General features: G+C 44.4%; 1 protein-coding gene across 5 annotated transcripts in view; it reads left to right on the forward strand.

The window, feature by feature from the left end:
* The window catches only part of NBAS (NBAS subunit of NRZ tethering complex), a 378,957-nt gene that overhangs the window by 187,637 nt on the left and 174,069 nt on the right, over window positions 1-17,251 (forward strand). For 4 of the 5 annotated variants that reach the window (XM_090031852.1, XM_090031878.1, XM_090031868.1 and 1 more), the window contains 3 exons: window positions 7,879-8,046; window positions 8,873-8,986; window positions 9,249-9,372. In XM_090031852.1, the coding sequence (XP_089887978.1) occupies window positions 7,879-8,046; window positions 8,873-8,986; window positions 9,249-9,372 (406 nt within the window). The remainder of the gene's footprint in view (window positions 1-7,878; window positions 8,047-8,872; window positions 8,987-9,248; window positions 9,373-17,251) is intronic. The other variant, XM_090031881.1, reaches the window with a different exon arrangement.

Raw genomic sequence — 17,251 nt, forward strand, 5'->3', positions numbered from 1 at the left:
AATATCTTAAGTTAACTGCAGATAAGTATATTGTTTAGTGAAAGGGCAGCCTAATTGAATCTATTTAATGAAGAATTTGTGTTTGTTTGCATATGCATGTATGTTTAAAGCCCAGGTGGTAATATTTTCCATTCTTCCCACTTAGGATCAAAAATAGTTAAATAAAAAATGGGTAATTGTAGAAATGCTTAGTTAGCTTATAGTAGTGCTAGCTAGGGTGATAATGACCACATTCTTCTCTCATTTATATCTCTGAAATGAAGCGTTCAGTCCACTGAACAGTTTCAGTGATTTCAGTGATGTCCAGCTTAAAATTGCCAGTAATGGGATGGTTGGCACAAATGCTATAGCAAAATCTGGGGTTGGAATTTTATTGTTTAAATAAAAAAGGAGAGATTATATGTATGTGAAAGTATATACAAACTCTTTCATTGATTCCACCCCCCCATAAATACCATAGAGTTTTAGGGTTGGAAGGGACCTTGGTAGATCATAGAATCCAACCCCCTGCCCTGGGCAAGAAAGAGCGCTGGAGTCAGATGATTCCAGCTATGTGCTTGTTCAGTCTCCTTTTAAAGACCTCCAGGGTAGCAGAGAGCACCACCTCCCTTGGAAGCCCATTCCGGATTCTGATAATCCTTACCGTAAAGAAGTTCTTCCTGATGTCCAATTTAAATCTGCCCTCTGTCAGTTTATGGCCATTATTTGTAGTTACCCCAAAGGGGGGCCCTGGTATACAGAGTATCTCCTATTCTTTGCTCTTCTGCTCCCCCTCCTCCTGCAGTGAATTTGTAGATGGCCACAAGATCACCTCTGAGCCTTCTCTTGTGGAGGCTGAAGAGATCCAGGTCCATCACTCTGTCCTCGTAGAGCTTTACCTGCAAGCCCCTAACCAGTGGCCCTCCTCTGGACCCACTCGAGGTTATCCACATCCTTCCTGAAGTATGACACCCAAAATTGGATGCAGTAATCCAGCTGTGTCCTTACCAAAGCCGCATAGACGGGCAGTATGACCTCCTTAGACTTGTTTGTGATGCACCTGCTAATGCATGATATAACTTTGTCACATGGAGGACTCATGTTCATCTTAGAGTTGACTATGTCTCTGAGATCCCAAGATCTTTGTATGTACTATATTTACTCAAATATAAGACCAGGTTTCTTTCCTAATCAGCATGGGGGGGGGGAGCTCCTCATATTACAGTTGCACACGAGGAAACCTCATTAAATGTATAATGTATCATTAAACTGATTCCAAAAGCAGCATGTGCTCAGTAATGGAAATCAACTATGAAGTTGACTAAAATGCAACTAACACTGAGCATTACTATAAAACGCATGGCCCATATTGGGCACACATGCTGATGGGAACCTTTTTTATGTAGCACTTAAGTGTCCATCCATCTCCGTTCGATGATGCACTCCTGTGCTGCCTTTGCATGGGCGCCTGGTCTTAGGTACCAAGTAGTTTTGTGTGATCCCCAGAGAGGTCCCTGATCACATCTGGGAAAGCCACCAAACTCACCTGCCATGACTTCAGATAGATCTTCAGTGGAGGGGGTTGCCATTGAGGATACCTCCGGAGTTGTCACATCTCTTGGCGGAAGTACATGGGGCTCCAACCTCCTCTACACCCCAGCCATGTGCCACCCTTTGAGATGAGCCTCATTTTGCGGCTAGCCCTTAAAGTGATGTCTCCCTCAGTTCCTACTCTTCCATCTTCATGGATGGACGTTTTGGACTTCCACTAGACCAAAAGGGTCTTGGAACATTCTGCTTTAGGAGATGTTTTCCCTGACACCCCGGGTACTCCATGAAGGATGTTGCCGGTTACTGTTATGTCTCCATGTTGCCCATAATTCCCCTGTTGGGGTTTCTGACTCCCAAAACCCAGCAAGGGAAAATGAAGTAAGCCTGCGCTCAGCAAGTAAAGCAATAGAACAGTGAAAGAAAAAGGACCAAGGGAAAAAAAAACCTACGCTGACGGAATGCTACAATACACCAGGTATGACCCGAAACCAGGAAGAAAAAGGGTCAGAAATGGAGAGAAAGGAAAGAAAAGAGAAGGGGAAACCATAGATCTGTTGGCTCTCCTTTCCCCCAACCCCCCCACATCAAGTGCCCTAGAGAAGCACATCCCTTGGACTGGGACCCATGCTTTTACCCCAGCCGGGGTTTTCTTCAGTTCCTCCCAGAGGTCCACCTCTGGCTTGGCATCCCAGCAATGTTCGCCACTGGGGTCAACTCCTCCAGTGGCTCCCGCTGCCGCTGGCCCTCTTCCCCCAGACCTTCTGATCCCCACCAGTGCTGGCAGCACCCAGTGTGGGGAATTTCTGCAGCCACTGCTGCCACGGCCACTTGCCTCTGCACCGGCTCTTCGGTTCCATGTCGGTGCTGGATGACTTCACTGCTGCGATCCCCCACGGCTCCTCTTGCTCCCAGAGTTCGCCCCGCTGCTCTCTTGGGATCAGCTTTTATCTCCGCCAGGCAGCGTCTCCTCCTGATGTCATCCGGCCCCAGCTGTAGATGGGTGCAGCTGATGAACTGTGTGGGCGTCTCTCCTTGGCATGCTAGCTTGTTCCTCCTGTATCTTGCAAGAGGTTTTTTTTCTTTTTTGTTCATCCTGGGTTTCTCTGAAAGTGTGGTTTCCTGTTCACCCTTTCTCTCGTCCCTGGGACACCTTAAAAAAAACAAAACCAAAAAACCCGGGCAGGTATTCCCTTGACAGGGAACTGGCACCTACTGCAATACCAGGCCAGAATCAAACCGAACAACCTCCCATTGGTGCCAAAAATTTGCTACATTTGAACTTAGCCAAAATGGCCAAGAGGCTGATGGGAACCTAGCACAAAGATAGGCCTATACAGCCCATCTACATAAGATACAATGTACTGCCCAGTGTGTTCAGTTCCTCACAGTGCCAGCTCATTCTGAAGTCAAGGTGAGCTACTGCACTGAATACATTTCAATTTCCTCTGCAGACCCACAGCTGAGCTGCACCTTTCTTCCCATTTCTAATGATTCCTGTTTCTTCACCATCCTTAAATGTCTGGCAAGCAGCATCAAACAGGGTCACCCAGAATCCATCTGTTGCCCCCTCTCTAAGCCTGTCATATACGATTAGTGTTGCCCTGTCCTCCATGAGGTAAAGCTGGATCAGGTTGCTCTGCATCTCATCTGCATATATAGTTTGGGAGGTTCCCACGACTTGCGACAAAAAACACACAATTCCAGTCATGAGTGGAGGCTAATTAGCAGCTGAACTCTTTTTGAGGGATGTATCTGGATTACGCATGGAGACTGAGCAGTTCCGAGCTGTTGGGTCACCATGGCTTGAAATGATCTTTGGTGGGGCCCAGTCTGTTGAACAGTATGGTATATCATGAACTCTTTGGCTTTAGGCTAATATCATGCACCATTTGTGCTCCGTATAAGAAGGTACAAAAGTGCTGCTTAAAAGTATGTTTGTAGAGTACCTGTGCTAAAACTTGAATCAGTTAAAAAAAATGCATCAATTCATCTTTCAGTGTTTTTGGAGTTGGTCCTTGTTCCCATGTGCTTGGGGAGAGCAGGGTTTGTGAGTTGCAGGGGAGTGCCTATAGGGGAAAAACTTGGGGGAAAATGAGGCAAAGGCACCACCTGACCTTCCTGCCCTCCCCACCCCCCCGGTATATTTTCTCTGCTGTAGCTACAAGTGGGTTTCACATTCAAGGTAAGCCTCAATAATTAGATTCTATACCTGGAAAATTGTAACAAATCTATACATTTTTCCACAGGTAGAATCTAAATATTGTGGGGGGGGAGGGTCTTATATTCAAGGTCATCTTATATTCAAATAAATATGGTACACTGTCAAGTTGCAGAGGGGTTTTTCTTCATCATGAGGGAGGCATTAAATTAGTGTGGTAAGAATCAAGAATTCTGAAGCTTTTGAAGAAAAGGTTAAGCTTCACTCAAGATTGTTGTACCTTTTTTCCTATCTCAGTGTGACCGACTAATTAGTGTGGTAACTGGAGATATTTTAATATGGTTGATGTAGGAAAGCCAACACTTTAGCTGGAATAAGCAGATGCCTGCCACCCCTGGAGAAGCTCAAGTTCTCAATAGGAGTTCATTTGTCACTTGATTGTTACCAAACTCTTAATCTAACTTCCTACAAAGCACCCATTTATCTTGGCAGAAGTGAAGCTTCTCAGTTTAATGACTTGACTGCTTACTCATCACATACAAAAGGTATAGATTCTTATATTTAAAAAGACTCTTTGAATACCATTAAAATGCCTGTAACAGAATTTACATTTAAACTCTTGTCCTGTAAGTGCAGCTCCATAGAGTCCAGTCCTTATGCCCACACAAAAACTTTAGTGGTGTTTTCAGCATGCTCAGAATTGCGTGCAAATTCAGGGCGTTAACAGTACTTTCCATATTTTACAAAAGAGTAATGATACAAGCAGGCATTTTCAAGGCCTGTTTTGAGGTTTTTTTTTTTAATTTCTATCCCGTGGACTAGTAGACACCAAAAATGGCATGTGGGCAAGTCTCTGATGCATATTTATTCTTTCATTATTTTCAGGCTGATTACAAATTATAGTTCTTGTTTTATTCTTCCTTTGATAGACTAGCTCCAGTTTGGATTCTCTCCTGAAGCTTAGACATACGCTTCTCTTAGCTCATCTTAGTCACACGAGCTAAGTACAGACAGTCAAAAAGCCTGAGGCTGAATTGATTCAGTCTTTGCAAATTAATCTAAACTACAGAGATTAAACTGAGAAACAACTGGGCACACATTTATTTTTGATTCAGGAAATGCAGTCACATGTCTGCAGTGGCTCAGGCCAGAAGCTGGGGGGTGCTAGAGTATGGCTTTCTGGCATGTAGTCAGCATGGACTGTGTGTTTGCTTCCTCTTTCTGCTGCCCCAAGGTCCCTGGGATTTGCAGTCCACAATCACAGCAGCAAGACTGCAGGGTTGCTCATCACTTCTTCTGGCTTCCAGACACAAGGCTCCTTCCAGGTGCCTCTGGGATTTCTAATCCACAGTCACAGCCAGCAGTAAATTGGAGTGGGGGAGGTATGTTTAACCCCACTCCCTGGCCCCAGACCCCAGTTGGGGTTTGCCTGGTTGGGGAGGAGGCAGTAGCCTTCCTCTCTCCCCCCCCACCCAACCTTTCTCTGCTGGAGCAGTCAACCCAGCCCAGTCTAGAGCTGGAAAGCATGCTGGGATGCTCAAGGACTGTGATTTAACTTGAACCAGGAAGGGGCCTGGGACAGAAGTTTTATAAATCAGTTTGACCAAGACTGATGTTACATTCAACCAAGTTTACCTTAAACCACTTTCAGCCATTTTGAAACTGGTTTATGTAAACTGAACTTATGTTCTGTTACAGGTTTAAACCAGATTCTGATCACTTAAACTGGTTTGTGTGTAACTTCTGTCCCTAACTTAAGGTTAGGGCAGGCTTTTATAATCTTCTACATTCAAATCCTCACAATTTACTTTAATTACTACTGGTAGCTATATGATTTGGTTTGTTAAAAAAAAGATAAATTGTTTCATAAGCAGTAAACACTTTTATATCTTATGATTCTGTTTAAAGTAATTATTTCAAAATTATTTTCCTTAGAAATAGAACTAGGAAAAAATCACGAAAATTTAAGAACAAAGACTAAGGATTTGTAGTTGTCTGTTCAAAATGTTATCCCATGCTTGTCAAACAGCTTGTTATTTCATGCTCTTCAGGCATTAACCAGCCTTGCAAAGGCCCTACTCTGCAAAACACATGTATATGTCTCTATTTATTGAGACAAATTGGGGTCAAGATTATATTTTTAGCATATATTCTCTTATTGTAATGCCTTAGTTCTCTGAAGGCAGTTTCCAATTGAGATCTAGACTTTTTAAAGCTAGTAGCTTGCTTTGCATCTCAGGTGTGTGCATGTGATTGGATGTGTAAGTTTATAATGAGCATATATATAGATTGAATGTATAGCTATGGCAAGAACATGGCAGATGGCCTTTTAGATGATTCAGTTCATATTTGTGTGCAGAAGACCCAGTAATTACTCATGAAAGAGGAAATTCTCTTCTGGTATATGTGGATTGAGTATTGTTTGTGCTATGGAATTTTATTATAATGCACTGGCAGAGAAGTTGTCCCATAACATTTTGCATTGACCTTAGCCACCTATATTTAAAAATGTACATTGTTTAAATTTAGTTTAAAAGTTGGATAATTGTTTGTGGTTTTTCCCCCCTGCATTATCAAACATTTTCAAGCATCTATTTGGAAATAGCAAAAAATGTAATAAGAAGCAACAAGAACAAGGAGCCCCAAACCATGAATTTTCTGGAAATGACATTTTAATATAAAAAGGAGCTTGCACAATAAGTATCAAGAGGGAGTATTTTCCTTTAAACAGAACCAAAGTATATCCTATTGCTATTTATTTTCAGTGACAGTAAAGATTCTAGCATGTTCTGCTCAGCATGCCATTCCTTCAGCTAGTGAAAAGGGAGTTGAAATTTCCAGTTGATTGTTCAATGTTGGCAGGCAGTCTCTTCTTTGAATCTTCCTATTACTATTAATAATCAAGAACTGCTTGCATTTACACATTCTCTTGCAGGTAGAGCAATTGTGGTGCCTTTTTAATGCCAGAGATAGGTTTGATGCTGAATGTCATCTTTGTTGTTTACATTTTTAAAAAATTCTTAAGTAATGGAGAGCATCAGACCAGATGAAAGCTAAAGGAAAAAATAATTTGCTCACTTCAGTTTAATCCTTCAGGACTGCTAAGAGAATTCTGATAATGGTTTTTTTTAAGTATTGTATCTGACTGCCAGATAATACTAGAAACGTGGTTTCTGAAGTAGGTAATTTCTCAGTTTTGTGATTGCACATCTGATAGATGGATAGATAGATTTTGTGAGCACAAAATCACTCCTAAAAAGAGACAATGTAAAAGCCTCCATAGAAACTGGGCCCTTAATACAGATGAGAGATGGCTGTTTTAGGCCACCTTCCATTTTTGGTTATGTAACTCTAGGAATCAGTATTTCCCATATAGTTGATAATAAAACTGATTAGGGGTAAAATGATGCCCTGGTGAATGCCCTGGGCATTTTGTTACAGATTTTAGTGGGAGTGGGATTTTACTTTGACAGTCTTTTTTAACCATTGGTCCCGTCCGTGTTTTTTGTTTAAAACTGTCCCCAAGTTACTGAGCTGAAAACTGGTATATGTTATGCAGTTATGATCAATGGTATATAATCACATGAGGCATAGACTACTAAAGTATATTTTGTATTGTATTATTTAATCCTGTAAAACATGGGAAGAATTAATTTAGTCCTAATAGAATGGAAATCATTAATAACACCGCTGCTTCCACAGTATTTTTTTGGATGTTTTCATTTAAATGCTTAGACAATTCATGATGTATTAACCTACATTTGCAAAACTCTCTTGACAATTTTAACACCAGACATGAAGATACCTTTCCTGAGACTAGATCTATTCTTTGCCAAAAGTGTTTGTATGCATGTGTGAGATCTGTTCAGTAACATGTTAGATTTGAAGCATAAATGTAGCAGCAACTCATTTGTATAGACTTCAGGATCTCAACGGAACAGTGGGGCCAGATGAACAAAATGAATACTACAAGCTTCAAAAATGCATAATCAGTGTTTGCATTTTTTATTTTATTTTATTTTATTTTATTTGTTTTGCAGCTGGTTGCTACAGTGGGTGGTAAGTGAAATAGTCCATTAACAAAACTTGCCAGTGTGTTTCTTATATTCTTAGAGATTTGGCAAGGCAGAAGACCTAGAGCAAAGCATGTTTTTCTAATGCTTGCCATTGTGTGATGCATATACTTACAGGATGAAAGCAGCTTTTCCTCTAACCAGTCTGCTGACTTGTTGTATTGGACAACAGCTAAAACCATGAAGGTTCTGTCCAATACGACTATGACTACAAAAGCCATGCTACATGCTGTCAGCGATGGACAGTGGTGGAAGAAATCATTAACTTACCTGCGGCCATTGCATGTAAGGAGACACTAACCCTCAACATTATGTATGTAGTTTCACTATTAAATGTATAAGTCACTTTGCCTTCAAAGGGACCTACTGGCTGAACCCTGGAGCCAATACTGATGCTTTTGCTAGTAGATCCCAACTCTAGTATGGGACTGTAGAGTATTTCGTTTTAAGATTTTTTTTTTTTCTCTTTGTTATTAGTTCCATATTGCCACAGTCCATTTTTCCTTATTTCTTGCGTGAACTATGGTTTCAAAGAGGAAAAGCACAGTCCAAAGCTAGTAAAATTGCAGGACTTTTGGGATGACAACTATACGTAGTCAGAAAATAATTAAAACAGTGTTATAGTTTCTACTTAAGTCTATTTCTTTTCAGTTTGTGTTCTGTTTATCTTTCAAAACATCTATTTTTCCTTATCCTATTTTCTCTGCTGTCTCTCTTCCTCAGCCTATTTTTGCAATTTTTTTTTTAAGTTAAGTTTAAATGTTTCAAGTTATTGGTAACAAGACAGTGCAAGATCTGGATCTATGTGGGCATCTCTCTTGTAGTAGGCAGAGTCTCTATCTTGTGACCCAGTGACAAAGTTGCTGACCTCCTAAGCATGGATTCAAGGCCTAGCTCTGGCCAAACTAAATAGCAGGGCCTTTCCAGACTGTAATTCTCTGCCTCCCTGTGTGTGTGTCTCTCTCTGTCTCTCTCTCTCTCTCCAGTTCAGTTGTGCGTGATTTTATACATGCAGTCTTTGTTATAGATTTGCCTACCACCTGAATATATGGCTGTTGATTTTTAATAAAATATTGTTGTTGTCCAGCTGACCTATGCGTACAACTTTCAGGGTCAAGAATTTGGAGATGTAATGAAAAGCAGGGCTGGAGCAAATGCCACAGTGGAAAAGCAGGGCTGCCATCCTTTTTATGAGTCTCTAATTCTTGATCCATACGTTGCAGATGTAAGTTTAAAGTGCATGAATAGTTCAAGGGTCTCTATTAAATGCATCTTAAGGCATTAAAATCTTTGCTCTTTAATGTTGCTATAGTTATGTAATTTTGTTTCAATACTATTGTTTAATTAAATCAGACTAATGATTTGATATTGTATGCAGCAAATTAAAACAATGAAAAGTATAGGAATGAGCTTGATTATTGTTTCTGATGCAGAAAATTATGTAAAATGCAAATTAAAAATAATTGCAATGTTTTCTATTTTAAAAGTCTGAAGCAACTTATGCCGCATACCAGCACAGCTCTTTGGAAAGCTTTGCAGAAGTGCTGCTAAGAACAGGAAAATTAGCAGAAACAAAAAGTGAGGGAAAAGACTTCTTTCCAACTACAGAAGGTAAACGATATGCTCAACTCTGTATATTTATGTGTGTGATGGATAACAAACATGAGCTATATGTAGGCAAGGTTCTTTGGGTAGATGTGATGTATTTTATTAGACCAACTAAATAGTTGGAACAAGTTCTTTGCAAGTTTCAGGCACAAACACCCTTCAGGCTTTGGGAGACTCTGCTGGTGTTACGATTTTTCCAAGGTAGAAAAGAAGCTAAAATAAACAGGACACCTGTGAAGATGCAAATGAGTAGACACTTGAAGGCCAAAGGGTAGAGATGGAGGGTCGGGGGAGAAGGGAGGGAAAAGTGTGAAGGAATGTCAGTGGTCAGTGGTAAGGGCAGGTTACCTGGTGTGTTAGATCAGCATTTCTCAACCCATGGGTTGTGACCGAAAAGTCAGTTGCAAGAGTATATGAAAGGGTCGGGAACAAACTTTTTAAGTGGATTCTCCTTTAAAGGAGGAAAATGTAGAAAACCACAGCTTTTTCCTTGCAGGCTGGCAGAGTTCCTGCCCCAGACACCCCACACCCTGCCACACCCCACACAGGATTTTTTTCCAAATATTTAGTTGGTCTAATAAAAGATATCACATCTACCCAAAGAACTTTGCCTGCTTATGTCTTTAGACCAACACAATTACAACCAACAATCCACGAACCTTATGTAGAGTACTCTACTATATAAAGAGTTGTAGCTGTGTTGTACTCTAAAGTAATGTTTTGATATTTTTTTAAAAGTTGGTCATGTTGTCTACCAGAATATTTATCAGAATACAAAAAAAGTACTTTTTAATCAGTCAGTAGAGTTTCCGGATTTCCCAAGAGCAGGGCTTTTTAACCTCTTGGATCATTGTACCTCCCGGCAGCCGGATGCGGGGCAGTGTATCCCTGGCTGCTGAGTGGGAGAGGGGGGAGAAGGAGGGTGGTGCACAGCTGGATGCCAAGTGGGGGAAGGGGGGAATGGTGTGCAACCAGATTCTGGGGGTGGGGGAGAGAGGGGTGGCTGCATGTGGAGCGGCAACAGCCGCTGCATATGAACATCCCCCTCTGGGCGGGCAGGCGGCACCTGCACAACAGTGCGGGGTGGTGCATGGCAGAGCTGCATCCCCGCCCATCCGTGTGTAACCCCTAGGGCCTTCTTAAGTACCCCAATGGGTATGAATACTCCCGGTATTAATAGATCTGTTACGGGCAGGACAAGCCACTACTTGAAGGATGGTATCTATTTAATAGAAATGGTCAAGCTGTGCACTTAAAGAATATCACTGACCTACAGGTAATGAGAAGCAGTGATATGTTATATAGGCCCCTGGTGCACAGAACACTTAAGACATTGTGAACCAGTTATCACATCTTAAGTTGTTACCTTGCCACGCATTAATTGTTAATTCAATTAATGGTGTGAAAAAACAATGAATAAGCCACAAAGGTGTTATACAAAAAACATGTAATGTTTGTGCCTGGCTTCTATCATGTCATTAATTGAATGTGTAGCCAGGCTGGGACTTCCATCGCCTAGTGTGCCCATGCAGGGGTGGGAGCCCATTGGCGGTGACACCATCAGCTGGATGCACCTCCCTAGCTGAGAGCCCAATCAACTGGCAGGGCTCACAGCTGCGAGAGCTTTCTACTTGCTTGTGCAGAAGGATCCTGAGCTCCCTGTGCACCTGTAAAATGGCAGAAAGTGCTATTGTGGGGGTTGTGCATCAGATCTTATCACATCCCTGGATATCTGTCAGGGGCCACAGTGCATGTCATAGTATCTGTAGAGATAGATATGCATTCCTTTTAAAATTAGTTAAGATATTGTATTGTTTTGATAATATACTGTCTTTGGGTTGCTTTTTTTCCAGCATTCTATTTGCCCCCACAGTTGCTCATTTAAAATTCCTGGATTTCCTTGAACTTTAAGAAAAGATTCAGATTGATCTATGGATTATATTTAGTTGCTTATTAAAAGTAAGACCCTCAAATTGAGCATTTCCATTTCTTTTTGTGCAACAATTATGCATCTCTTCGTTTCAGCTGCCTCCTGCTGGCTTAAGAAATGAACTATTAAAATACCTCCATGCTGTTAGTGTCCTTTGAAGGAAGATGTCTGTCTAATAGTTTGCTCTATGGGGAGTTCTGCCATGACAAATTAATGTATTAGTTCACGTGAAATGTAAAAAAAAAAGTCTTGAAATAAAGCTTTTTCCATAAGACATAAATTTTTCACTGCAAAGTGATCCTATCCATCCAATTAAAAAGTGCACGTTTGTGTTAAGAGTATACATTGGACCAACTCTGGATATATGACTTGTTTTCACAGGTTTTTGATAACCTCATAATATAGTACATAATTATGAGTATTGAAAAGTCAGTAGCAGTGATTATATGAGGATGGTTTTAGGCTGTCTTAGTGTAGCTTGAGTTTTAGTATTTGTTGAACTCCTGTCAGCTGTGAAGTGGTACTGGTTGCATCAGGCTCCCACAGTTCGGCTGATCCGTGCATGTGCTGTCAGGATACTACGACTTTTGCTACTACTACTAACAACCTTGTCAGTTGTAATCAAGAGCCTGCAGATTCCAGTTCTTAGTAACAAAGACTTTTTGGGGTTTATTGCTCACAATACCACCAGAACCCGACATTATACAGATTCAGGCATGACACCTTTGAGGTTTATTTGCTGAATATGGCACCAACATAAAGTGGGGCCCCTACCTGATGCAATGTATTCAGGGTTCCCAGCCCCCCTTGTATACACTGATCAAAACAACTTTGTCAGTTCCACCAGTCACTAAATGTGTTTAGGTGACATCATTCATATATGATTTTCACTGGACATTGTGACTTTCTTCCAAATAGGGGGAACTGTTTACCAAGACACCATGGGTACGGTTTTAGTATCTTGTACCCAAGTAATCTATTGTTTATTAATGCACTGGCCTTCTGAGATGTCTAGATGTTTGTACTCCCAGTTTTTTCAGTGCTTCCACTTAGGTCCTGTATTATCTGTTTTCTGGAGACACCAAGGCCTGTGGCTCATATTGTTACTGAGACCTACTTTGCTATATGCTGTTAACAGGCTTTTGTACGATTTCTATGTGTATTGATCCTGTGTGATAGTGATGGTTTCTACCTGGATTGGTCAATGAACAAACCATCCATGTTCCATTAACATCTACAGTATTTCATCTATATGAATGACCTATTTTGTCTTGTATATGAAAAGTATACAGGTTTCCAACTGTATGGGTCTTACTTAAAGAAATGGGAAAGGTATGAGAAACAATATATATTGCTTTGTAATAGCAAATTCTGTGTACATCCAGAACACTTGTTACCATCAAGTTTTGTATTTTAGGTTCTGGTTGTTCTAACTCATCAGTTGTTTATAGACTCAAATTTTGTGATTGGGTATTTGCTCAGGGATTTGTTTTAACATACACATTTAAATGTATATAGTGAAATGGGAACATGTTTGTTTAGGTCCCACCTATTGCTTCAATTTAGTTCATTCAAATGTAAATTTAAATAACAGGACAGCATGTACTGTGGTTTATGAAGTTCTCAGTTGTTAAATGTATCATTTTGCTTCAATCTCATTGTTATCTTTCCCCACTTTTGCCTTTTTATCCCCCCCGCTTTTTTTCACATCTTTTGCTTGGTTCCCAGGCAAGCAAAGCTTTGCTGTAACTGATCCACACAAGCTAAGGAAATGCTGACTAAATTGAAGTATTGTAAAGTGTAATCAGCAGTGGCTCAATGTGTATTTGGAAAGAAGTATCAAGTGGTGTTCCACAGGGCTCTGTCCTAGACCTGGTATTGCTCAGCATCTTCGTTAATGATTTGTATGGATCTGGGTTTTCTGTTTCCCATGGAAAAATGTGGTAAGCCCCAGATTTTCTCATTTTAAGGAGAAAAGCATGGATTTTCTCCTTGAAAGGAAAAAAACCCATGGAAATTGATGGGTTTCCCTTTGCAGGCTGGCAGGGAACACCATGTGCATGTGTGCATTCACCCATGCACATGGCTGCCAGGCAGCCCAGTGACCAGCACTCTGCAGGTAAGTCTGGAAGGGGAGGAGCAAAATTGAGGCCCCCGACTGTGACTGAGGAAAGGAGTTGCGTAGGGCTGGGGCTGCTGCCCAGCTGGGGTGGTGTGTGGGACTGGGGCCCAGGGCCAGAATGCATGGCCACAGGGCCTGGGTGGGAGCAGGACAGAGCCAGGGGTGGTTTATTAGTGGTTGTGGGCTGGCTCCCCACGACTGTGTGCACTCCCAGATGGAGGTATGGGGGGTGGCATGTGTGGTGGTGGAGAAGGGGCTGCCTGCTGTTGCCTCAGCAGCCCAGTGGATGGGACCTGGTATAGCAGGGCAGAGCAGAGCGGAGCGGGACAGGGAAGGTCATTGCAAATGCTGCCAGCTCCATGTGGTTACGGTGAAGCATCCCCTGCCCACCTAGCAGCAGCAGGGGTGGCAGCATGGAGTTGTGCCCCTTGCTGCTGCTCGGGGAGGGGGTGCCTCACCATGGGGTTGAAGGCTTGCAGCAGTAGCAGTGAGCTTCTCCACCCAGCCATGCTTTGCCCTACCCACTGTGCTGCAGAGGTCCCTGGGGGAGGGCAGCAGAGTGGGAGGCCCTGAGTCCACATTGGGCAGCCTGCATCCACCCTCCGCCCCCACCCAACAGACTCTGCTCCAGCCATACCATCCATGAGGGGAGGGGGAACCAAGCTCCGCACTTTGCTCCACCGCAGCAGCTGTTGCATCCCGTGGGTGGCAGCCCAGGCTCAAGTGCTGCTGGGAGATGGGGGGCAGGGGGCTGTGCACCTGGGTCCCTGGCCCCATAGCTCTGGCAGCTGCAGGGTGCCCTCTGGCAGGCTGATGCTGGCAGTCGCCAGGCAGCCACCAGGTGCCTGATGAGGGCAGCCATTTTGGACCTAGGGCTGCCCATATAAATAGGGCAGCTTTACTGCTGTAGGCCAGACAACAACATTGCCTGGCCGTAGGGCTGCTGGTACCATCTGGAGGTAAGGGAGGAGCTGTAGGGGATGGATAGGAGGCTCCTAGTCCTGAGCATGACCTAAAACTGCACCCTGCTGGGAGTGAGTGGCCTGGTGGGGCTCTTTGGCACGGGATCCCCTAGGAAATGCCATGCCAGTTATCACCCTGGTGAAAAACAGGTAGGGGTGCCTTAACCCTAGCCCTCACCTTTGGGTAAGTTGCGTTCCATCAGAGGTAGTTGCAGGTGTGTAAACCCCACAAGGGAGAGTGCAGCCACGTACGGCCGAGGCCACCTGAGCCCTGTGGGGTTCAAGACCCCAAGAGGGAAGGTTGGGGTCAGGCACGGCCAAGGCCACCTGAGCCCTGCAGGGGTTTGAGACCCTGAGAGGGAAGGTTGGGGCCAGGTATGGCTACAGCTACCTGAGCCCACCAGGGAGCAACCCCCCCTCCCGGGGCCTCAGTGATCTGGTAGCCCCAAGTGAGGGGGCAGAGTTGGGGAGCCCCAAGCAAAGGGGGTGATTGTGGAGCCGCAAGTGAGGGGGCAGAGTTGTGGAGCCCAGAGCAAAGGGGTAGTTGTGGAGCCCTGCATAGGAAGGGGGGGTCTGTAAGATCACAGACAAGGTAGCACCATGACCTGCTGCTCCAGGGCCAGAGTGAGAGTACCCTGTGAGACCCTGGGGCACCAGTCATAGCGTGCAGTACCCCAGCTTCCCACATACAGTGAAGGGGTACCTGAAGAGAGTGTGGGGCTAGTGAGGCCGAAGGTAGAGTGCCCCCTCGACTGGCCCATGCTGGGGTCAGGACCGAGTAAGTCAAAAGGGCCAGGCACCCACCGTGAGGGGCACCGAGAGTCGCAGGCCTGGGACCCCATCTGGCCTTTGAGGTGAAGCCAGGGCCTGTGTATGGCCAAAGCTCCTGAGTAGGGACCATGCTCGAGAGGGGAGCCAGCTATGAGCGGCTTAGTAGCCCAGATGAAGGTGGCGTAGACCTCCTGAGTGGAGGGTTAACAGCAGGGTCCTTCCAGGAGGATCCTGGAACCTAGGGTGGGGCTGGTGTGCTTGATAACATCTACCCTCAGGTGAGGCAAGTAGGCTAGCCCCAAGGCGGGGCAGAGTTGTGGAACACCAGTGAGGGGGGTGGCCCCAGCGAAGGGGGCCAAGATCAGTTGCCCCTGTGAGGGGCGGTCTATTAGCCCCAAGGCGGAGCAGAGTTGGGGAGCCCCAGTGTGGGGGTAGTTCCTAGTAAGGGGCAGAGATCTAGAGCCCCAAGCAAGGGGGCAAGGAAGCACCCCAAGTAAGGGGGATAGGCCCATGTAAGTCTCCAGATGCCTACGGCTGAGGTTTGAGCCAGGATGAGTGAAAGGGGGGTTCAGCCCCAGAGTGAGAGGTGAGTCTTGACCCTGGTAAATCCTCTGCTGCTGGGAGGCAGCGTGTGGGTCAAATGTAACATCTGTAGTAGCACCATGACCTGCTGCCCCGGTGGGGAGTGAGAGTCCCCTGTGAGACCCTGGGGCACCAGTCATGGTGTGAGGTACCCCAGCTTCCCACGTCCAGGAAGGGGGGCCTGGAGAGAGTGTGGGCTAGTGAGGCCGGAGGTAGAGTGCCCCCTCAACTGGCCCATGCTGGGGCCAAGACCGAGTAGGTCAAAAGGACCAGGCGCTCACCGTGAGGGACACCCTGAGTCATGGGCCTGGAACCCCACCTGGCCTTTGAGGTGAGGCCAGGGCCTGTGTAGGGTCGAAGGTCCTGAGTAGGGACCATGCCTGAGAGGGGAGCCAGCTACCTGGAGTTCAGCAGCCCAGATGAAGGCGGTGTAGGCTGCCAGAGCAGGAGAACCAAAGAAGGGTCCTATGAGGAGGATTCTGGAGCCTAGTGTGGGGCTGGTGTGCTTGTAACATCTGGATGCCATCTGTGAGGCTTGGGCTGTGGTGTAGGGGAGGATCGGAACCGCAGATAGCATTCCTTGGCATTGAAGCAAAACATGGGCAGCCTCCCACTTATTCAACATCTACTTATTAATTTTCCAGCAAGTCAAGGCAGGCGGCATGCCTGGAGGCAGATGGGAGGCTGGCTACGGCTGGCCGGAGAAAAGCCCACTTTGCTACAGGCATCAGCAGGGCCGGGGCGCTGTGCGCAAGGGGTGAGGTGCACCAGTAGGGCTGCGGGTAAAGGGGGGCTGTGTATGGGGAATGGCATGGGAAGGGCACCAGCATATCATGGCTGATCAGCACCAGAAAGCAGAAGGTGGTTAGCCGCAGCTGGACCCGTGTCCTGGTGAGTGAAGGCGGCAGGGGAAGCACTGATTTTTCTTTTTTTCTTTTTTTTTCCCATGATAAAAACCCCAAATCAAATGCTGATATTGTATAGGCATCTATAATTTGTTTGATTATAGTGTCTGAGGCACTGGTAGGCTTCCAAATTACTTTAAAATTGTAAGTATATCAATAAAACATTGTGTTTAACTGATACTGATATAATGGTGTTTCATTTGAATCATGGAAAAACATGGATTTGGGGGTTCTTAATCAGAGAATTTGCACATTTTTCTTAAAATAAGAGAATTTGTGATTTTTAAACCAGAATTCTTGATTTTTTTTGGAGGAGGGAGTTTCCCTCGAGTTTGTTTATTTTATACGATGTATAGAAGGATAGTTTGCACAGGTTTTACCTGTGCAAAAGTAAACTAAGTACCAAATTGGTGGTGCATGCTCCTTCCCTGAGAATAGCTTCATTCTGAGTGGACAAAACCAAAGCATTATGGGCTTGACCCGAAGCTCATTGAAATCAGTGGGAGTATTTCCATTTCAGTGGGATTTGGCTCGTACTCTAAACAAGGAAAGAACAACATATCATATCCTAAAGTTGCTTTGATTTATGTTCCGAAGTAGGCACACCAAT

The sequence above is a fragment of the Crocodylus siamensis genome, chromosome 1 (genome assembly GCF_052110815.1).
Source record: "Crocodylus siamensis isolate JL-2025a chromosome 1, ASM5211081v1, whole genome shotgun sequence".
NCBI lineage: Eukaryota > Metazoa > Chordata > Crocodylia > Crocodylidae > Crocodylus > Crocodylus siamensis.